Source organism: Balaenoptera acutorostrata, chromosome 19 (genome assembly GCF_949987535.1).
Source record: "Balaenoptera acutorostrata chromosome 19, mBalAcu1.1, whole genome shotgun sequence".
Lineage (NCBI taxonomy): Eukaryota > Metazoa > Chordata > Mammalia > Artiodactyla > Balaenopteridae > Balaenoptera > Balaenoptera acutorostrata.
The window spans coordinates 46,458,414-46,482,295 of NC_080082.1; the positions used below are offsets into that span (position 1 = coordinate 46,458,414).

The following is a 23,882-nucleotide window of genomic DNA, read 5'->3' on the forward strand; positions in this document are numbered from 1 at the left end:
CGGCTGCTTCTCTGTTAGCCTAGCCAAGCAGAAGAACTCAAACACATGCACAAATTAAATCGACATCCAAACTCCACCAATATACAAAGCAATTTAAATGATATTCATTAGAGCGATGACAAGCCCTGATGAGGCTTTCAGGAGCCGGGTCCTTCAGCTTTTGCCGACTCGGTTTCATGGTCACTGAGGCGGAACTCCAGCGACTATACCTCCATTTTTTTTTTTTTTTTAAGCTAAGAAAATGACTCCTTCCTGACACACCTACCTCATTCTCTCTCCTTCCCTTCTTGCTCTGTCTTGGCCCAAGTTTCCCCAGCCCTAGTTTCCGGACACAGGTATGGCCGTGAACCGGAGAGTCACATAAAGGAAAAAGCAGCCACCCTGACTCCTTTTTTCCATAAATGCTCCAATTAAAACAGATTTCAGTTTCTCGTAATTTCATTTCACTTGGCCTGGGAGATCTCTAACTCACAATTATGACAGTCGTAAATGTGTCCTGGAATCCTGCTGTGGGAAAAAAAAATAATGGAAGTGAAATGTTGAAATGCAACAATTTTTCAAACTTAACCCTCCAAATTTAAAAAGTCATTTCCCAAGTCCTATTTATATATTGTAATTTTTAAAGAGAGAGCAGGATGGGGCCCTACCCCCACCCCTTGCTGCTGCCTGGGGCTATAGTGGAGGAGATAGAGGCCTGGTGTGGTCTGCAGTCCTGGGTGGGCATGGCACTCTCAGGCCTCATGTGTGGGAGCTAAGAGCCATGCCAGCCTCAGGGCCACACCTGAGTCTCCCAGTCCCAGGGAAGGTTTCAAGTCCACTTGGGCAAAGAGAGCAGCAACGGACTGCCTGATTCACCGCCAGCTGAGGGCAAAGCAAGGTCATGGCCACATCCATCAGCACTCTGTGCTTTGGAGTTTGCAGCCCAGATAATATTCACAGCAGGGGGAATGATCAGCAACTTCATACACTGATGCCTGCACTTCTGTTTATAATTTTATGCTCAAGGTTAATTATGTGCGTCCTTGCCTTTGATCAGAGATATTAGCACGTGAGAATGTTGCCTGAGCCCATATTGGGAAAGTAAGGATTCTAAGAAATACCCATGGACTGAAAACACACTTTCATCCTTAAGGCATGAGCTCTTAATTAGGAAAAAGCTCTTAAAAAATGGTATAGACAGCACCGTCCAACCGAACGTCCTGTGATGATGGGAATTCTCCATGTCTGTGCTGTCCAAAGAGTAACCACTAGCCACATGTGGCTACTGAGCATTTGAAGTATGGCTGGTATGACTGAGGAATGAAACTTTTCATTCTATTTCATTTAAATTTGAATCATCACATGTGGCTGATGGCTACTATATTTGACCGCTCGGGTTAGACAGTAAATAACAGTGTATTCTAATTCCTGAGTAGCTAATTGTGGATGTTAATCTCTGGAAAGAGGTCACCTTGCTGATCATCATTATCATCAGGAGTGATTTATTAAGAATATATTAGTACATGACATTATACAAAGGTGGTAGAAAAGCTGTTCCTCTGATCTTTTATCATTAGAATTTAATTTTGAAAACACCTGGCTCTTTGGACCCGGGGTAGCGCACTGACCCCTGAATGCTGAGCCTCAAGAAGCCACTAACTTTAAGTAAGTCACTGCTGATGTCCAAAGCCGTGGCCGAAGTCACCACCAGGCTGTCCGGGACTGTCAGGCCACTGAACAACAATTTAGCAAATCCATTGTTTTGGCTGAGCAGGGAACACGGTCCCAAATCGACAGTGCTTTGGGATGCCTTTGGAACCATCAAAGCCCACCCATTACCGGGTTTGCTTGCCTTTACAATCTTCCTAGGGGTAGCCTGCTGTCAAATCCTTGGAGATCAAAACACGGTGTCTGTGCGTCCAACAGCATCTCCCTCTGGCTTGGGGAAACTCGATGTCTGTGTGGAGAGCGAGTACCTCCCTGGAAGCGAAACCCTGTTTGCTCCCTGCTTTCTACACGGACACCAGGAGTCCAGGCCTCGGCAGTGACTAAGGCTGCCACGTGGCACACACGGGAAGGTGGGGTTTGTCAGGACGAGCTTTCCCTCCCAGAAGCTTTATGCTAAGAGACAGAACCGAGGCTTCCCCCAAAGGAGTGAGATGGGTTCTGAAGCTAACTACAGCATATTTTGCAAAGGCCAGCATACCCTGGAATCATGTGGGAACACAGGCACGAGTACCTTGTCTGCATCTCTGAGGTCAGCCGCGGGCTGAAAGGCATCGACTGGCACCGGGTCCCCGGGGAAATGCATTTTTAGGTTTCCTTTTGCCAAAGATTACACGTGCTTACTAATAAATCCCTAGGGAGAAAAAAGGTTAGCGTTTCTCTTACCAAAAGAATAACTATCTGGCAGAGCAAAAATGGTAATTTCTCCATTAGCTAAAAGGATAATAGCTATTATTTTAAAGTATTTATCATTAAAGAGTGGTGTTGGGGTTTGTGTGTTTTCGTTCTTATGATTGCTTCCTATAATACCAAGTGGATTATTTCTGTGCTAAATAGTCAACAGAATAAAATGCGATTGCAATTTTCCAATTTCAAAAGAGCTGCACAGACGAATTTGAAAAAAAATAAAATCATTTGATTTTTTTTTTTCTTTTTTTCTATTAGATGACTTAGAAATCTCAGGAGACAATAGTTTCAACGCAGGATTTGTTCAGTGTAGCCTCGTTTCCCATCAGCTTATGTCCTTCAACTACCCTCAGGCTTCTATCTTCAGGGTTCTGCTCTCAAGATGGAGCTTAGCTCTTCCCAGAGCTTGGCAGGTACTAGGGCCTTTTTTCTCTTTCAGTAGGCCGTCACCAGGTCTGTGAAACAATAGGTGGGCCAGGGGTTGGGGGCAGTGAAGTCCACCGAGCTGGAGTGGTCTGATTTTGAGAGAAGGAATCCTTCCAGATCTGCAGAGACCACAGCCCTGTGCTCTGCTGGGGAGGCCTTCCTGGGCTAACCACTGCCACCTAAGCTCTCCTTAGCACCCGGCAGAGAAGCAGCTCTTTGGTGGTTATCAATATTTTTTTTTCCTTTTTGCAGAATGAAAATAGAACGAAGATGCCAGGGAGATCTGGGTCTTCATCATAACCCACCCTCTTTAACTATGTAAGATTTTGGTTAATTATAGAATTCTTGCTGCCTCAAACTTAAAGATACATCACTGATATTTTTTGCTAAATGTTGACGGCAGCGAATAGCTAAGATGTGGCATATTGATTTCTTGTTGTGAAGTGAGCTGTTCAAGCTCCATTTAAGATTTTCATCTTGCATGTAGCCCTGAGCACATCATAGCACCATAAATTAGTTAAATTGCACATTTATCACAAATGTTATTTTAAGATACTGCATAAACGTGATGGCTGGAAGATATACAGTAGGACTGCAACAAGCCTGGGCTTGGGTGGGGTGAGGTTGGGGTCACCTACACACCTGTGATTAAAACCTCCCTCACTTGGCACCATCCCTCCTCCTCCCTGGACTCGTTTAAAGACCTGACTTGGATGACCCATTCCTTCCTGCACTCACATTCTCTATTAACAAACATCAACCATAGGCGAACTAGTGCACAGCTGCATCGGCCTTGGAATACAACTTTAGATTTTCCCAACTGATCTCAGAAAAATCAGGGACATTCTGGGCTGTGAATGGAAGGCTCTTTTGGACAGTGGCCCACTCTCCAGCCAGGAGAGGGTTTGATGACCTTGAGAGTAAATGGCCCTGCATTTCCAAGTGGGGTGAGGCCCTAGCCAGCCCCGCCTCCTGCCACGATGCATGGTTGGGAGATTGCCATCATGCCAGGTTAGGTTTGCAGTCATGACTCAGGTCCTCCAATGCCCAGTTACTATGTTTCCTCTAAAGGTAAAATTAATTTCTGGGCCCCATTAATATGAGCAGTCCTTTCTTGGCTATGAGCCCCTGGGGACCAAATGAGTCATAGAATCTGCTACCTGCCTTGGCGATAAATCCTCACTTCTATACCCAAACTGAAGTCCTAAAGCTAACCCTTGGGGGGGGTGAGGAGGAGATGGGCAGGGCATCAGTTTCTTCTCCCAAACTGTAAAGGGGGGGGGCGGGGTTTCCAGCATCACTTGCACAAATCCCATCTCCCTTCAAGCCACATGGGCCCTGGTGGTGATGGAAGTGTTGTCAGTTTAATCTGTTAGATGCAGGACTTTGGATTCTAATAAACCGATGCTATATTTAACCTGTGAAAAATTCAAGAGTGGAAATCTGGGCTGCAGGATGTGAAGATGCGGAAGGCACGGGAGGGAGGGTGTCTCTGTCCCCTGAGCCGGTTCCAAGGGGAGCCGGCCCCCCAGGGAAACGTATGGTGTCCCAGGCCTCCTTCCAGGTAAGGGCGGACAGGGAGAAGAACCGCTCTCGGAGGGCCTTCTGCGGCCACCCTGGAAGAGATGGGGAAGGGGACAAAGCCCATGACCCAGAAGGGAAAGACCCGTCTGCACCGCCCGAGGGCATAGCCCAACCGTGCGCCTGCATTACAAGGCGAGAGCAGAGCCAGCACACACCTCCCTACTTGCCAAAAACCCGTTTTAAACTCTAGTGAGGTTCTCTCTAAAAACCCGGAGAGAGATGGATTGCCGAGAGAAAGTAGAGCAGACAGAAATTTTGGCCTCATCTTGACACAAAGGGGTGGGAATGAACAGAAAAAAATGTAGGCGTGTTGCCGAACATCTCTGAAAGGGCTTAATTTAAATTTTTAATAAAAGCGTATTTTTTTTAACGTGGAGGTGTTTTATATATTACATGGCTATAATACATCTCTCATTTGTATAATTCTAGGTTAGGAGCTACGATTACACATAACTGCAAGAGTAGTCTGAATATAGTAATAAAGGTATTTTACAATTTTACATGATATGTTCCCAGCGTTTTGTTGGCATAATTTGCCAGGGCTAATAAAAGCTTGTGATTATCATATAAATGCTCTCCCCACTCCTCCCGTGGATGGGTTCAGGCTCCCCGCCCCCCTACACCCCGTTATCTGGGCTTGCTTTAGCACAACAGAGACAGTGTGGACCCCAGGGTCCACCTGCCCAGCTGGGCTCTGTTTTCTGCTCCTTGAAAATCCTGAATCAACAGGAAGGAGCCGCCCTGCACTGAGTCTTCCAAAAACCTTTCTTCCCATCTCCCTCGAGCAGGGCTCTGGGCCCTGACTTCGACTTCTCTCACGCAGATGGGAGACCAACCTCCGGCCCCCACGTGGGTCACCAGGTGTGACCGAAGCTCCACTACCGGTGTTTGATAGCATCGCCTTCCGAGGGAGGATCTAACCTCACGGGAACATCTTCCTTTCTTTTCCATTTTTATTCTTGGGGAAAATTCTGTCCACGCCGCCTCTAAGTGAATGTTTGCTGCTCTCCAAACCCAAAGTTCACTAAAACTCCCCTGATTTACGGGCGGCTTCCGACTGCCAGCACCTGGCAGACACAGCGACCAACTCAGTCATAAACAGATCGCATACAATTTAATTTTAATGTGCTCGTTAGTCGTAGCACATTTCAGACATAATTGTGAACGCAACACAAAATTATAGCAAAAAGACAATTTTAATGCTGCCGTAGAAAAGAGGGTTATATGAAGAGTCACATAATGGTGGTTCATTGTCAACAACAAAACAGGGCACAGAGTGTCTGTGCTGTTTACATGCCAATATTTTATACATAGGTTCTCATATGGTGTCAGCTGTCAGTTACTTCTGCAAATTAACTGCCAAAAATGGAGAAGAACAGAATCACTTGGAGAGCCGGTAACCACGGGTTACCTTTCATAAGCCTAAAGATAAAGCTGCAGTGTGGGATCTTGGGAGAATAATTAGGAAGAACAAAACAGAAAGTTACCAATTGAAATAAAAAAGGCATCCTACAATATGGAATAGCAACCAAGAGGGCTTATAAATAAGTAAAAGAGGTTGTATCACAGAATGCCTCGTGACTTTTAAGCAAAGTATTACAGTACAAACATTTTAAAGGCTTTATCAATGTTTAGGAAATACAGTACAAGTTCTCTCTCTCTCTTTTTTTGTTCTTTTTTTTTTTCCTTTTGAAATAGACTTAACCCTTTGAGCACTGAGTTTATTTTGAGCGTTTTTTTTTTTTTTGGATTTCTAATAAATACCTTTAAAAATCATGTGCAAAATAGTTATGATGCCTGCCATGGATGGATTTCCTGGCCTCGTTTATTCAGACTGCTCAAAACAAATGATAATATGATGCTAATAAATATGTATAATTTAAACGTGAACCTCTATCAATATAGATGTACTGTATAGCAAAACAAACAATCATACTTTGCTTTCAGATAATGTTTCTGTATACTTTATAAATGTTATCTGTGGTATCTTCTGTATAATTTACAATGTTTGCATGTAAAAAAACAAAACCCATAGACCTTAAAAAAAAAGAAAAAGAAATATACACTATACATAGGCATTGCTTATGCCCAGAGCATAGCAGGTACATAAAACACTGTTGCTATAAATGCAGGAAAAAAGGTCATTTACCCACAATCACATTTTTCATAAGAGAGTCTGAAATCTATACAATATATACATCTATGTTTCAATGTGAAAATAATATTCTTTTAAATTTCAAGGCGTGTTATACCCCTGCAGACCTGCATAAATGGAGGTTCGTATTATTAATTATAACTAAGCTGGTAAGGAATTTAAAAAACAGAGCTTCATACATTATTATTATTTTATTTTATTTTTTAACCAAATTAATGCAAAAGTGCTTCAAAGTACTCAGAGGGCTAAAGATGAAAGGGTGAAAAATGCCAGCACACTCGGCCGCGTGGAAAAATGTGGCCGGTTTCGTCATAAATGCTTAATTAAACTGTCTGTTAATGCATGCAGCTTGAAGCATCAGGGGGTGCTCACAACTAAATCCCATTTACACAAAGTTCCAAACACTTACCACTGCGTTTTAACCTTCATATTTTACCAGTGACAACAGCTGAGTATGCACCTCTATTAAACACTGTACAGTTATACAAAACAGTCCAGCCCAGAGTGATTCTCTGCAGTTAAAATAAGAACATGTGCCTAGAACAAGACAGAGGGGCCTTAAGGTGCCTGCAACAGTTTCCCTCAAAGCAAATCACAGTCGTTTTCATCAAAAGCAAACGCTACTGCTTCTCTAACTCGGAAACATACAGAAGGTGGTCCTCTGGGGATTTCCCGTGTGTTTTGCTGAGGTGAAGTTTAACCGCATGCTTGCTCGCAAAGGTCCGATTGCAAAGTTTGCACTGGTAGGAGGTCCCCAGGTCCTCCTCGGGGGAGGACGTCACCAATTTTTCCGACGGTGACTTGGTTTGTGCTATCTGATTGTTAATCTGTTCGGTGGACAGTTTGGACAAATCCCGTAGCCGGAAGCCCAGGTGTGACTCGAGATGGCTGATGTACGTGGAGGGAGTCCTGATTTGTGACGCGCAGTCATTACAAAAGAACACGGGGTGACCAGTGTCCAAGTTTTTGAGGAACTTTGTTCCACCTGTCCTTCGCAGCTGGTACTTCACGTTGGCCAGCCAGTGGCTGATGGTGGTCATGGAGAGCCCGGTGAACCTTGAGATGTGCATGCGCTCCTGGGGGCTCAGGTCCGACATGATGTACTTGCCCTCTGAGGTCTGCCGGAGGCTGGCGGCGAACTGGGCCTGGAGGATCAGCAGGTGCTGGGGGTTCCAGTTTGATTGGCGGCCCTTCCTCTTCTGTGCGGGCGTTGCCTCCTCGGCCTCCTCCAGGGTGGCCCCGTCAATGTCAGACTTCTCGGAGATGCTGGAAGGGGTGGAGGACTTTGACGTGTGGCTCTCTGTCAAGTTCTTCAGCATATCGGATATATCTGACAAGGCGTTCTCGCGGAGCGGCGAGTTTGACATGAATGATACGACGGCAGACGTCTTTGCCGTTGTCACCGTGGATGAGGAGGTGGCTGGGGATGTGGACGTGGGTGACAAAAGCACTGAACCCAAAGAGCAGCCTTTGTCGCTCTTCCCTTTTGTCAAGTCTATGGGTTGGTCGTTGTTGACGTGGTAGAAGTAGCGGTCGAGGTGGTCCACCTTCTTGGACTGCAGGGGTGGTGGGGTGGCCACCGCCGCCTTCTCGGCCAGGCTGTTGCTCATCTTGAAAAGCATGCTCATGGGGTCGAGGGCAGGTAGGGAGGGCTTGGCAGCCTTGCCCAGGTGGATGTTCATGACCGACTGGAGGGCACTCAGAGGGTTAACGAAGGGCTGCTCCGGCGGGTGGTCAGTGATGATGGCCGTGCTGCTGCTCAGGCCGCTGCTAATGGGCTTCACCAGGTCCCCGCCGTTCTCCACCGGCTCTGCCGGGGGGCTCCCCTCCTTGCAGCCGTCCCGCTGGGGGCTGGGGCTGTCCTCCTGGCTCTTGAAGCCCCCATCGCTGGACGCCTCCATCCTGATGGGCTCGCTGACCTCGCTGCTGCACGGGGACGGGGTGGCCCGCTTGGGCGGAGAAAGCTTGCCCTCGGGCTCCTTCATTTTCTCCTCCACTTTGGCAACTTTCTCGGTGACTTTTTTCACCAGCTCCTCCATGGCGTGAAAGTTTGTCTTGGGCATGGGTGAGGTCTGGCTGCTGGGCGGAGAGATCAGGGTCTGGTTCTTCGTGGGGGACACGATGTCACTGTTGCCAAACATGGGCTTCAGGGGTGTGCTCTTCCCCGCGGAGCCCAGAGACAGCTTCATCATGTTGGGGAGCTGGTAGGCGGCGTGGATGCTGGGGTAGCCCCCCCAGCTGGGGGTGCCGTTCTGGGCCTTATTGATGGCAGACGTCACTGTGTTTTCTAGGGACTTGAGGATATCGAGCCCCCCCTTGGGACTCTCTTCTAAGTCGTTCTCAGTCAAATAGTGGTACTTGGAAGAGATGTCGTACTTCTCCTCCTCCTCACAGGCCTTCTCCTTTTCCTTAGGCTTCTCGTCGCTGACCGCTTTCTCCTTGTCGGCCTCCTTCTTGACCTCCACGTTCAGTTTCGGGGAGACGCTGGCGGGAGTGTTGGAGGGGGACGTGAAGGTGGTGGCGGCCAGGGGCACGGATTGCACCTTCTCATCCAGCAGGGTGGTGATGCTGGGAGTGACAGGCGTCTCCATGATGGGCTTCCCCTTCTTCATGGCCGAGTTGGTGACCTTGATGAAGTGGCCAGTCACCATCATGTGGGCCGTGAGCTCCTGCAGCGTGTCGTGCGAGCTGCCGCACTCCATGCACTTGAGGATCTGGGACTTGCGGGCCTCGAAGTGCCAGGCGTAGCTGGCCCCGTTCTGGTGGCCGTAGCGGTTATTTGGCGTGATGTACGGGTTGGAGTTCTTCTGAAGCACGTCGTTCGTGTCCGCCATGGCAGCTTTGGGGGTGCCGCCGGTGGAGTCCGGGGAGCTGGGGAGCTCCAGCTCCAGCGAGGCCTTCTTGCGAGCGGCAGGGATGATTTTGGCTGCGACGGGAGTGACAGGTTCCTTCAGAGGCACTTTTTGGTAGTGTTTCGTTTTGATCATATGGACACTCAGGTCCTGGAGGGACTCGAACGAGTGGCCGCAGTACATGCACTTCAACACCTTCTGGGCGTCCTCCTTCCCTTCCATCTCCAGCAGCGAGCGTTTGCGGGGCTTGGACCAGCGCTTGGGGTTGTTGTTGTCAGTCTCGTGGTTGTCGTCGCGGTAGTGCCCCGTCTCGTTCATGTGCACCGTCAACTCCACCAGGGTGTCGTAGGCGGCGCTGCAGTCTTTGCAGCGGAACTTGCTGGCCCCAGTGAAGATGGAGCCGTAGAGCTTGCTGCTCTGCCGGTACAGCTGCACGGTGCTGAACAGGCTGGGCTCGGGCAGCACGCGGCTCTGTGACACCTGCTGCAGGGTCTTGGCCATGGCGCTCTGGTGCCAGTCGAAGCTCCCGCTGCCGCAGCTGCTGCTGCTACTGCTGCTGCTGCTGCTGCTTCCGTTGTTCTTCTCCGAGGACGGCTGGTGCAGGTTGAGGGTGAGGTTGGACCAGTAGGAGTTGGAGAGGAAGTGGTTGTACACGGCCTTCATCTGCTCCAGGCTGTCCGACACGGTCGTGTCTTCGGGTGGGACCGCCACCTCCTTGGTCTCCTCTTCGTTCTTGATGGAGCCGCTTTCGAAGTCGGCCATCCGGTCGCTAGTCTCACTGATGTGGGACTCGCTGTCCATCTCGTGGCTGGAAAACTCAGCCGCTGGGGAGTTCTGGTAGCTGGGGCAGGTCTTGCTGAGCTCCTTTTCTGGGCACATGTACTTAGCCGAGGGCTCCCCATCTGCCAGGCTCTCTTCTGGGTCTATGTCTTCGTCTACCAGGGCGGCAGCCTTTAACTCATCTGAAACATAGGCTGCCGTGATAACAGGTGGGACAAGTAGGGCAGAAAGAAGGGACACAGGGAGAAGGAGAGAAAGAAAGAAAGAAAGAAAAAAAAGCATTAGTAAGTGTTGATCTTACCTAGAACATTTTCTCGGCTCTCGGGAAAACACAGCAAAGCAGGCAGGCACATTTATTTGTAAAATTAAATAGTTAAAATGTGGTGTTTCTTTGGAGCAAAAAAAAAAAAAAAATCTGCTCTTCAAACATAATTTGCCACCTTATTCTTCTCAAGGGGCAACAGCTTGAAATTAAAACTAAATTTGAAATTAATGAAGCACATTCTGGAGGTGGCATTCATTTCTAAAGTAATAAATTACTTGTATCAACCTCAGAGACAGCAGTTCCTGTCTGTCAATTAATATGTCTTATGCTTCTCCTACCCCTAATGCATTTCTTAACAGACAGATTCACAATTTAAATTAAGCAAGCATTTTTTACTCATTACATTTTTGAGGCTCAATCTTTAATAAATATAAAGCACAAAAACATCAATACAATTTTTATGAAGTAAAAAGAAAGTACATCAATTGCAATAAATTAAAAACAAGGTTTTGTGGCTTTCTTTTTTCTTTTATCCTTCTGAAAAAGTAGGTCTTATAAGAAGCTTAAAGTAAGTTTCCTTATAGAAGCTTGGACAGGTGTTGGTTTGTTCTAGATGGGAGGGAAGACTCTGACCCGCCACCACCCAGCCCCGGCCGTGTCCCCCGTGTGTACACTCAGCCGTTCTCAGCTACCGGCACACACACTACCCATGCAGAATTATGTCAGAACAAGTTCAGGAAAATTGGTATGCGGTGCTCATTCCTGCTGTATAAATATATACAAGACCTTCCAGTGGACCTTACAAATGTCAAAGTGTTTGCTCTTTAGACTACTTTGTCAATATTTACTCAGCATAAGCTTCATGGGCATCCAACAGGGATCCTGTCTTTCTGGAAGCTATGTAACTGGGGATGTAAATCCAGCCTGTACTTCCGAGCAGGTGGAGGTGCTCTGAGCAGGGCTGAGCAGCCATGGGTTCTGGAAGACGCACTCCAGAGATGCAAAGCCAGGAGAACACTTGCATTCGTGGAACTGAGTGATTTTTTTTTTTCATTCTTTTGTATTCAGTGACTTTGGTTTTTCCTTACTGGAGCTTGCCTGACACTGTAAACCAAGTTGGGTTGATCTCGTGAACAATGAGGCGTGGCCAGCCCTGTGGTGAGTGACAATGCTAAGCCAGAAAAGGGGTGAAAAGTAATTTCTTGTCAGCCCCTCAATACCTGTTTGCTTCTAAAGGCCAGCGGCTGAGTGTGTGAGGCAGCTGGAATGGTACAGTGTTAACTGCCTGGCTGATTAAAAGCTCCTCGGAAAGAAAAGGAAACTTTGTTTGTGGAATTCACTCCCATAACTTTAAAGATCCGGCCCCAGATCAATTTCACACCAGAAAAAAAAAAAACAAAAAAAAACAAAAAACCAAACAGTGAAATGACTGAAAGAATATTCCCAGGAAGACACACAGATATTTCCCCTGGCTTTTCCATCCAGGTCATGTGTGATTTTTTTCTTTTCCTAAGACCCCTTTGAGCACCAAGATTTCTAAGCTGAGAAACTACCGACATCCCAACACCGAGGTGATTTGAATTTGGATGGGAAGAGTGTCCCAGGTACACACATTCGGATCAGCTGTAGAGGCAGGGATGCTTCTGCTTATATGCAAACAGTGAAGCAAGAGTCTTGGGCTGGAGCTGTGCAAGGTCCTTCACAAATGACCAGAAGAAAGTGCCCTGCTCCGGTCAGCTGTGGTGAACCTTCAGTTTAAGGCCATGCACTTGGAGCTGACAAATTAACATGGCAAACAAGCTCTTTTCCTAGGGCCAGGGCCACAGTGGATAGCGGACTATGGTGTCAGTCACAAGGGGGAAGATGAATGCTCTTGTTGGGAAAGGAAGAGGAGAATAAAAAGGAAAGAAGGTATCTCCCCCTTTGCACACCATCCTTGGCTTCAGCACACTCAAACCCCAACAGGGCTGGCAGGTCTGCAGGGAGGGGAGCTGGGGGCAAAGTGACCAAGAGTCGCAGTTTGCCAGGAACTCTCCTGGTTTCAGCACCGAAAGTTCCACGTCCCGGGGATCCTCTCAGTCCTGGGCAAACCCGGTCAGCCGACCACCCTGGCCAGGGGACACCCAGCAGGGCCAGGTCAGGGCACCCAGGCAGATCTGCATTACTCTCGCAGAGGAGCTAGAGCAGGGCGATGTGGGTTTGACTGTCCGCAGAAATGCACTGGGTGCGAGTAGGTATAACGTTTGCATCCAAGGGGCCTCATTTGGAACACTGAGTCTGGAAGGAGGGAGAAAACCACAGTGGCCTGTGTCCCTGCCCGGCCCCGTGTGAACAGGGTAGATCCCAGAACCCCTTCTCTCCCGGAGATGCCCTGGGAGCCACATTCCGCAGCGTGAACCACACCCATCATGGCTCCCATGGAATTCAGTCTAGGAGAGCCAGGAATCCCGAAATGGCCCCATCAGGCCACTACAGGAGAGAGACACCAGGCAGGCGAAAGAAGCCAGAGCCAACGGTGGGCATGAAAGAGCCCAATGTGGCACGAAGGCCACCAGCTAAGGGAACATGGGCGGCTCTGCCTGTCCACCTCCCAGCCAGGAGCAGCGTGGCCCCCGTGGAAGCCTCGGCACGGTGTGGGGAGCACAGCAGGCTGTCTGGAGCGCCCCCCAGAGCACACACACGCACCATCATCGGCCTGGCCGGCTCCCACCCCGAGCTGGCCTCCAGCGAACTCCAGTATGCCTTGTAAATCGCACAGCAGTATCAGAATGCCATCAGTCTGATGACGGAGGAGGAAATTAATATTGAAAGAAAAGTAAGGCCAACCCCCCTGGTGGGAACCAAATCTTACTCTGAGGAAAATTAAAAAGCTTCGGGGCCAAGAGGCCCTGGATCCTGGGAGACGTGGCATCACCCCACACACCACCCTTGTCATGGTTTCTGAGGCTCCTTACAAGCACCCTTGCACACTGCCCTGACAGGGACCTCACCACCTACTGAAACAGCCATTTTCTTTTCAGACCCAACAGTGAGAAGTACTTGGAGGGCAAAGCACGAATCCTTCCGCTATGTTTTGCAATAATTGCACTCCTCCGAGAATATCACATCCACTCTTGATGACTGAACTTCAAAAAGTGGTGAGAAAGCTGAAACGGGCCCAGAGAGATGGCAGAGGGGATGAAGGGATGGAAAGGTTCATTCATTCCACTAATTCTGATCGCGCCCCACCCCCGCCAGGATATCCTTTTCTTTCTCTCGGCCTGCGTTTCCCCATGTATAAGTGACAGGGCACTGCGGCCTGATCGGTAAGGCCCTCCTCCTCTCCTTCTCTGTTCCGTGGCTTTTCTGAGCACAGGGTAAAGAAGTGAGGCAAAGCCCACCTGCTCTGGCTCATTCCCTCCACGCGCTGGCTCCTCACAAGTACTCAGAGGTTAAGTCACTCCTTTGTCCCTTCTGCTCTGCACTAACCAGCAAAGTCCCCAGCCGGAGAGGAAGAAGAATGTCCTCACTGGGACAGCTGATGCCCCGGATCAGGCCAGGAGGGGAGGGGGGCTGGGTGTCTCCATCACAGACTGCGTGGGACAGTGAGAGGTCAACAGGGGGCTGGGGGGGGGCACTGGGTGAGAAGCCGGCCCCACCGAGGTGGCCATCAGGGGTCCCTCCTGTCAGGGAGCCGATGGCAGGCCCTGTCCCCGGCTCGTACCTGACAGGTAATCGCGCACAGGTAATCAGGCCTCGGGAGGCTTTGCTACTGTGGATGGTTATTTTGATCCCTGCTGCTATTTAACCTTCTGCTTAACTTTCTCTTTCTGTTCCTGTCTGGATTCTCCAAGGCCAAGGGCCCACTGTACTCTTACAATCCTGCTTTTTGGAAAGAGGTTGATTGGAGGTCACGTCCAGCAGCAAGATGCTTGTTTCCAGCCTCTGTCCCCTCCGACCCCAGCATCTCTCACCCCTCCTCAAGGAACCCCTGACTCCAGCCCCAGCCCCTTCCCTCTGTTCTCCAGCCAGAAGCCACCGGAGCCTTATCATTCAGCGGATGGGTAACGCCCCACCCCCGCCCGTGGAACACCCTCAGTGACCTCCCATTGCCCCAGAGTCCTCCACCATCTCGGCCCTACTTCCTCTCCAGCCTCTCAGCTTCTAGAACGTGCCAGAGCCTCTAACTCTGCACTGCTGCCTCCTGTGCTGGAAACCGTGGGGCAGATTCAAAGAAGAGGAAGGGGGGCCATCTACCCCTCCCTGGGCTGCAGTGGAATGTAGTATCTGGGGAAGGGGGCTTCTCGACCCCAACTTTGTCCCCTTAGCACGCCACCCGCTCCCTTCTTTTTACAAGGCACACCGCTGAAATCTCTAGCTTACAGCAGATGTTCCAGGGTGTTCCAACAGACTGTCAGCTTCATGGGGTCGGGACCAGACCCCCCACCAACCCCAAAATCTGCTGCAACCCTACCGTCTGGCCCGGAGTAGCCACTCAACACACATCCACGGAATGAATGAGTGAATGAATGAATGAATGAACACCAGAGATGACTTCTTCAAACCTCCTAAATAGTTGCCAAAACATCTAGATAGATCCAGACTCCAGCTGGTCCCAGAGAAAGGAGATGTGCTGGGGTCTGATCCAAAGTCCTTCCTGGATCCGTTTTCTGAGCATGGGCGGCATGAGGACCGGCCTCTGGGGGACAGGATGACGGAACCCTCCACTAAGGAAGAGGGGAGGAAGTCCCCCAGACGGTGGTCTCCTTGCACTGGCGCCACCCGTGGCTGTGCCCACATCCCAGTACCCCTCTCCAAGAATGCATCAGCGTCACTGTTTTCTCTTGAACAAATACTATTAAAATAGAGACCTCTGCTGCCGGTTCCAGCACAGGAGGCCCTGAACTGTAAGGGGGAGGGACTCGCATTCAAACCAGATCATCAGCTGCAAAGATGCAAAGAAACACACGAGAGTGGAGACTCAAGGGAGGATGGACTGGGGCCTGTGTTTCATTTTTCCCCAAGTCTCTCAGTGGAAAATGGTCCTCTCCAAGAGGTGAACGCTTACCAATTGCTGTGACTGCTTCCCTATTACATCCCCACCTGCTCTCCCCTTCAGTGAAATGTAAGCTCTTCAGTCGGCAAGACGTCAATCCAACATCCCAAAGCTGAGGGCCAAGGACACATTTTTGGACAACGGGATGAACTCAAGAACTTGGCATGCCCAGAACCAAGTGGGACTCTTGGGCAGAGATGCATGTTCATGAGAAACAAAAAGCTCTCACACTTACAAAGGCTTTCTACAAAGCTCCACAGCCCAATGCCCTGGAATGTCAAATGATGAAAAAAACCACACTCCTACCTAATATGTGCATGTTTATGAACCATTTTCACATTCACTGCATTTGATCCTTTCAATGGTCCTGGCAGGTGGATAAAATGATTTCCCTTTTGCAGCCTAGGAAACTTCAGTTCCAACAAGTTAAATGGGACACTCCCAAGCCCTCTGTGGGGACCCCTCAGGAGTCAGTATAAAGGGGATTTGACGGAACTCCTGAGGGAATCACACAGAAGGAGCATGGAGTGAGCTTCTGCTGCATCAGAGCCTTCCCTGATGCCCCATCCCCATTGGATCCCATGCCTGCCCCTCCAGGAGGGTCCTGAGTCCCCTCCCACCGCTCCCTGGGGCTCGTGCCTTCCAAGACGTGGCCACAGGGACAGTGGGCTGTCCCAGGAGTGAGGAGCCAGCCAGTGCCGCAATCAGAAGGTCTGGAGGCAGCAGCAACCTCATTAATATTTATTATCATCATTAACTAAACCCAACCCCTAGGTAAAAAGGAATTAATACTTTTGATATAAATATAAAACAGTAAGCCGGGGCATAATGGAATTCATTTCTGGGCAAGTGGGAACTACCTTCATCACACTGTTGTGCATCTCCCCCCAAACGAGGAGATGAAGGAACTGAGGGGTGTCCCTGTGGGGGTGGGTCTCCAGCCGCAGGGCGGGGGCTGGGCTGGGGGTAGGGCGGCACTGGAGAGAGCTGGAGAGAAAGGAAAGAGGGCGTGGCTGCGCCCTGCTCCCAGAAGCAATTTCAAAGTAAACTGTCCTGCGGATTTTTGCATTTTCTGGGCTGAAATGAGGGTTCTGAAGTTATTACCCTGTTTTCAAATTCCCAAGACTGACTGGGAAGGTGAATTACTGGCTAATGCGTCCTGGGACCCATGCTCCCCTCTCTTCCGAACAGGTGGTCCATTCAAGGTACAAGAGCACCTCCTCTTGTACTCTGAGTGGGCACCCTCCATCCTCAATGACTGCGATGGAGGGGGAAGAGGAGGCAGGGAGAGGAGGGGGTGGGGCTGAAGAAGGACAGGGCTGGAGAAGGGTGAGGAGAGAGTGGGGGGCAGGGATCAGAGCGAGAACAATGGGAGAGAGGGAAGAATCCACCAGGACTAGGGTGGTGTTGGGAAGGGACAGAGAGAGAAACAGAGACAGAGACAGAGACAAAGGGTGGAGAGAGACAGAGATACAGAAAGAGGCAGAAAGACAGAGACAGAGATGGAGAGAGATAGAGACAGAGAGAGACCCCCAAGGGCAGTGAGGGAAGGAGAGAAAGAAAATCAGTGATGGAGATTTGAGAAGAGGTAGAGAGAAGAGATTATTCTAGCGGTGAGGACGGTAAGGAAAGCACCTGAGCTGGGGGTCTTGGTGCAGGGCTGGTGTGAGGAGAGGGGCCCTGGGGTGCTGCTGGGGGTCAGCTCCACAGCTGGAGACCCAGGTCTTGTCTCAGCCTCTCCTGAGCACTCAGATTTTCAAGACATAAGGTGACTTTTTATTTTAAGGGTAATTTAACCATCTGAGGGCATGACCAAGAAGGCAGTTAAATGTTCAGCCAACCCTGGTGGGCAGAGCAAGGGGATGCAGCTTGGGGACAGAGGTTTCTTCTGCCCCAGAGATGATCTGGGCCGTCCTGGGCGGAGGACACCTGGCCAGGGGAGCCCAGGAGGAGCAGGACCCAGAGCCCAGGGCCTCAGCAAACCCCAGGAGCCCCTCTCAGACCCTCACACAAATGATCACATTTGAGACTTGACTTGGAACTGCCTAGAAGACAGGCGTAGGCGACATGCCTGAAACTGGACAGCTTGTGAAGACGGCCGTTGGCTCTGGACACCAGCTCAGGGCTCATGCACGCCAGTCTCTGTAGACCCTATTCCTGACCTCCCTTCACAGCCAAGACCACTCTGCCTGGTTCATGAATCAAATTCAAGTCGAGTTTTAATAAACACCCTGCCTAAAGGCCTAGGGAGGCCCGAGTCCTCTCAACCGTTCTAGATGTGCTTGGACACAGAAATACACCAAGATCATCACAGGTGTCTTGGTCACCTCTGAACCCCTCCCCTCCACCCCACACCTGGGCCCGTAACAGAGCAGAGTCCCGGTAACAGCAGGGGTGGGCAGGTGGGAAGCCCCAGTAGCCCCACCTGGAGAGGTGGCCACGAAGGTGCCACCCTGGACTCCGAGAGGACCTACCGTTTTTGTTGGTGTTCCTGTGTTGTGCGTTTTGCTGTTCAACTGAGTGATGTCACAGACAATGAACCCGGGTCTCGGCTCCTGCTCTGCCCCATGGTGTCCATGTGACCATGAGACTTGACTTCAAGTCTCTGGGCTCCAGTTTTTTTTCCCCACGAATGGGGGCGGTGGGGGGTGGGGGCACAATTGATGCCACACCCACCTCCCAGGTGTTTGCAGAACAACAAGGAAGTCACAAGCAGTGAGCAGAAAGGGCTTTCCCAAGTGAAAAGGGCTCTACGAGCACAGGTGCACAGACTCCACGGAAGTACACAGGCCCATCCTGCAGTCCCCACACCCAGGAGGCGGGTCCTGGGACAGCCTCTGGGCTGAGTCCTACGCTTGCCAAGACAGGCCTCTGAGGTGATGGACCCCAGGCCGCCAGATTCTCCAGCTGCCTTTCAGGAAGAGGGGCAGCGGGGACCAGCAGAGAGCCCTGCTGAGGTGAGAGGTGCCCACGGGGCACGGGTTCTGCTCCCCATCCCTCTGGCGGCCTGAAGGTGTGGGCTGGGGGAAAGGAAGCAAGCCAGAGAGGAAGGGGAAGGAGGAGGGAGGGAAATGAAGAGCAAGGAAAGGAGGGAGAGGAAGGAGGAGACATCCATCGGATTCACGGGTACGAAGTTAACATCCCTGACCCAGCACGCGCCTCCCCCCAGGCCTGGGCCTTCATCCTCAAGCCCGGCTCTACCCACAGCCACACCCGCCACTGCCCCACCCCCAACGCTGTCTTGATTCCCAGTCTCCGCCCACCCCAGGGGCGTGGTTAGAGTCAGGTGACCTTCCGCGGTTGCAGCTGCCAGTGTCCCTGCAGCCTCCGGCCCCCAGCCTGGCCACCTCCTCCGGGCTGAGTGCAGCCCCACTTCAGGTCAGCTTCTGCCTTGAGTCATCTCTTCACGGGAGAAAGAGCTCAAAGTTCCCAGAAAAAGGTCACCTAAATTACACCTTGTTCTAAAGACACCTGGAAACTCTAGACAGATTGATCCATTCTACACAAGAATTTCTGCTTTACGAAGGGCTCACGCAAAGTGCACTGTGCCCCTCTGGGTTTTCTTTACACAGGTCTCTCTTCCGTGCGCCTGTGTTGCACACCTAATTGTGACAGGGACAGGAGGGCTCCTTTGTGAGTGTAGCCACGTGGCAGCATCTTCCCTGTCTGGTGCAGCCTGATTTGGGGCCCAGAGTTATCCCCCGGTGTTCTGAGAGCCCCTAAAATGAGCTGCCAGGATCTCTGGAAGGTGTGAGAAGCAATGAGACAGGCAGGGTGCTCAGACCTGGGCCAGCGATGACCAACACATTCACCCTCCAGGCAGCTCCCAGCTCCCTGATGCTTAGGGGTCCTGCAGAAGGCGGAAATCCAGATGGGGTACGTCCTGCTGGCTGCTGACTGGGAGGGGGTTCCAAGGGGCAGCACTCTGATGGGAGACTTCCCTTTGGTGCCACGAGAGCCAGGCGATGGCAGAAGGAAGTGAGTGATGGAGAGGAGGGGAGCTTAGCTAAACGCGCTGGGTAATATCAAGGCGATTAGATTGAGCTTTTGGGCCTCCATTAGGATATTAAATAGGCAGCAGAGAAAGAAAACTGATTCTAGAGGAGTGCTCATGGCTGGTACCCAGGAGGCCACAACCTGGCAGAGAACACAAGTCTTCTCCATCCACCTGGCCACCTGGAGTCACAAGAGATGTCACCCAAACCATCTGGGGTGACAGAGGTCGCAGTCTCTGGGGACAAAGAGAGAATGGCATTCTTGGATGGTACCAGGGAGACCAGGGGCCTCCCAGGAACCAGGAGAATCCCAAAGGGCCAAAGCTGGGCAGGGAGGCTAGGGTGCAAGCCTTGGCTGTGGGGGAAGGAAATGGTGGCTGAAGCTATAATGGTCAGGACTTCTCCGGAAGGCTGGCCGCGGCGGGATGACAACCTCCCCTAGATTGATTGTTCTTCCCACTAGCAAGGTCAGGAATATTAATTTTGTACATGTTAATTTGATGTAATGTGCGACATGAATGCTTGTTCAGTTGGGTATCACTGTGTTAATAAAGCTGCGATGCTTTCATGCCAAGAAAGGCATGGCATTAGCTGATTGGTGAATCAAGCCAGCGTGAATAAGGCAACGTCGCCCTTCAGCAGAGCCAGAGTGGCCAGTGGTTGTTCAGGCCGTAATGGGCTGCTGCTGATTCTCTAGGAGGCCAACGACAGCGAGGCCCAGGGGACACCTCCCCGCTGCTGGAAACCCCAACCCGTCCTGGAGACTCGGTATCCAGGCCAAGTCCTGTTCCTCTAGATGTGGTGGTGAACACGAGGCCGGGAGCCTCCAGAAGCCAAACCTGGAGCCGCCACTGCCCACCGGGTCAAGAAAGACACTTCCAGGGCTTGTCTCCTTGGATGCTTGTTGCCGTGAAAAGGCCTCATTCAGCCATCTCAGCAGCCCCTCTGAACAACCTCCCTCCCCTTCTCAGGACCGTCCCCACGGGAGAGATGGATCAGACAAAGAGGAAGCCAGGAAGCTGGGAAGCTCCTGAGATCAGAGAGGGAAGCCAGCTCCCTCAGTTCTGAAACCACACTCATCCTACTGCAACCTAACCGCAAAGAAAAATAAATGTATCAAGGACACACTCACATTCAAAGCAATTGCCTCAAACAAACCTTCAGATAATAGAGAGTAAATAAATATTAGTTCAGGGACCAACTGAGTCACCTCTGTCCTTGGCTTCAAGCACATATGAACCACTGGGTGAATCAACAGTGGTCCCTACACCCAGCTCTCACAGAGGACCTATACTCTCACTCCCCGTGCCCCACAGGAGTGCTTAACCCACCCTGGAGCTGACAAGGCAGAACCTTAATCCCTGTGTTGATGGGGGTGGCTAGGTTGACACTCCAGTCAGTTCGGCTTAGGAAGCAGTGATGGTTTATCAGGCAAAGCATGGCTTCTGAAGGTAAGTCCTTGCAAGAGTGGCGAAGGAAGTAAAGCTTGCTGTGGGCGCCATATTCCCTTTTCTGTTTCTGAGCTCCACATATTTCCTAGTTTCCTGCCTACCTGGAGTAAAAAAAAAGAAAACTCTAGGGTCTGAACCTCTTCCCTATAGCCTTTTTCTCTGTTATTCCACAAAACCCATAAGGTAAATCCTAATCTGTAATGGATCTAGTAAATTATAAGAGTAACTTCATCCAAAGAACACATTCTCTCACCTTGGTGGGATTTCAGACAGCAGCAAATAGGACTCGGGTGAATTATTAGGGGCAGGGGATGTGCTGGGACACCATAAACAGTGGTCAACCTCGATAATGGCTAAGAAGAGTTATGCCTTACACACCTTCAGCTCTGGAGCACAGGATCTCCGGGAGGAGGACAGAGTGACCTCACGGGGTAGCCTGTGGTCCCCTATGAGGCAGCTGTGGAACAAAGTGGAACTCTTACCTGTCTGCACACTCAGTGATCTCAAGACCCAGGGAAACTACAGTTGAAAATAGGGCAATGGGTTGGGGAAAATTTGGGACAGTTCTTACAATGGTCCTCTTCAAAATGGGCTGTAGATATACAACTCAAAATTCCCCTGAGCTTTACTGGCTGTTCTCCGTAGCATCTAAAGAGTTGTAGTAGGGAGAAGGTCAATGGATGATTTTCTTGAAAGAGTAATCAGGATTTACTTGGAAGAGGAGGCAATTGATCTACCTAATCATCTACCCATCTATCCATTTACCCATTTACCCATCTACCATCCATCCATCCACCCAAAAACCCATCCCTTCATCCAACATGTATACAATACTAAATACATACTCTAGACGCTTTAGGGTTAGGGATAAGAAGTTACCAAAATAAACAGCTCAGAGTCATGGGCTTTACTTTTATGTGGCCAAGATGGCCCTGGTTACATAGATCACAAGGGAATGCCCTTGTGATCACACACCCACACAAACTTCTTAGCTTGATATTCAAAGCCCGGCATAACCAAGCTCCATTTTACCTTCCAAGTTTATCTTCCACTGCCCACCTCCCTCAGACATACACACTAACCCTCCCTAATAATGCTGCTTTGGCCTTGCCTTGGCTGACGCCATTTCTTCCACTTTGTATATGATGCTTCATCTTTTCACATCCTCAGCCCTGCCCTCCAAGACCCTGCTCATTCCACCTCCCCCCAGGAAATCCTTTCTCACCTGTCTCTCTGAAACTGACCTCGTTAATCTCAGAGATGAGACAATGGATGGAAAAGTCCTCTAAACTCTAAGTTCTAGAGAAATATCAGGAACGATTATCGGCATTATTATTTGAACATCCCTACTGGCATTCATCTCTCATAGTTTTTACAGTGGCTAAGTACATGCACAAATGGTCTCTCCATATACATTACAGGGTCAGGGACCAGACATTCCTTACCTCTGCACCCTTCACGCAGCCTGGCAGGTCAGCTCTCTGAGTAACTCCTGGTCGAATTCACAGAGTTTGGTAGGCGCTGCTTAGTCTAAGAACCACGCAGACCAAGTGTAACCTCAGGCAGAAGTTCCCACCAGCTTCCCCCACGCTCTCAGGTGTAGGTAGAGCAGCCCCAAGTGCCCTCCTGTTTCACACACATCTCTTCACGTCCCCTCACTACCACTGCACAAAACACTAAGTGTTTCCTAACAAGGTTCCTCATTTTATGCTCACAGGGAAAACCGGGAAAGGGGATGCTCTCAACGATTCCAGAGAAGCCCAGCCCTTCCCTCACCGCACTGGGCAACCAGCACGGTAGCCACCTGGACAGAGAGACCTTCCTGAAGCTGGTAGCCCTGCCAGCACTTGGCCAGCTACAACCCGGCACTCAACTAGCACTCAGGCGTCATTTGCCCAGCACACAACCAGCACTCAGCCAGCACTGACTGAGTATACACTGAGCACTCAACCAGCATCCAGACGGCACTGACTGAGCACACACCCAGGTCTGCTAATACACATGTAACTACCATTTGAATGGATAGGTCACATCCAGGAGAGGGATGTTAATCTTCCCCATCAGTGTGAAAAAAATAAAGTTTCAAATGTTTTATAATTTTGACCGAAATGTATAAATGCCCATAGATTTCAACTTCATTTCTATTTATTAAAATAGGTTGCCCCCAACCAATATATAAATAATACCTGTTGGCTGGTCGGTGTCACATTGCATGTTTCCTTTAAATACCCTGTCTCTCTCATTTTTATATAGTCTGACTTAGGTGTTTCTTGTGCTAGATTCAAGAACTCTCAACACCTCACCATCCTTCAAAAGGGGGTTGTGGAGAAAAAAGAAACTTAAAACAGCAACACGTAATGAGAGTGGCACTCTCACTAGTGGCTTGTGTATTACTTGTCATGGCCATTTTATGAAGGGTAATTTAGCAGCATGTATCAATATTGAAAATCTGTTATACTTCTTGATCCAGCTAGGAATCTATACTATAGAAATACACATGTGCAAAAAAAACCCCTCTGTGTTTAAGGGGGTTCTCAGGAACATTTCTTCTAATACCATAAAAGTGGATAAACAAACTAAGGAACATCCGTACCATGAAATAATATTCAGCAATTCACAAGAATGATAAGAGACACACAACAGTGTTAGCAAAGATGTGGAGCAACTGGAACTCTCATTCCCAGAGGCTGCTGCTGTATAAAGGGGTACAACCACTTTGAAAAACTATTTAGCAGTATCTGCTAAAGCTACACATACATACACTCTGTGACAGAGCAGTTCTCCTCCTGGATCTCTACCCAGCAGACATGCATACATATCCCACCAAGAGACTGGGACCATAATATCCTTTGGAACATCCTTCATAATAACAGAGACTGGAAATAACCCAAATGTGCAAGGATAAAGGTATTGTGGCCTATCCACACAACAGAATGGTACACAGCAGT

At 49.9% G+C, this 23,882-nt stretch overlaps 1 protein-coding gene across 1 annotated transcript in view; it reads right to left on the reverse strand.

Moving 5' to 3' along the window:
* Positions 1-5,578: 5,578 nt before the first annotated feature.
* Positions 5,579-23,882, reverse strand: part of TSHZ3 (teashirt zinc finger homeobox 3) — a 69,452-nt gene continuing 51,148 nt past the window's right edge. The window contains exon 2 of the mRNA XM_057534656.1: positions 5,579-10,382. Coding sequence (XP_057390639.1) covers positions 7,177-10,382 — 3,206 coding nt within the window. The 3' untranslated portion in view covers positions 5,579-7,176. The remainder of the gene's footprint in view (positions 10,383-23,882) is intronic.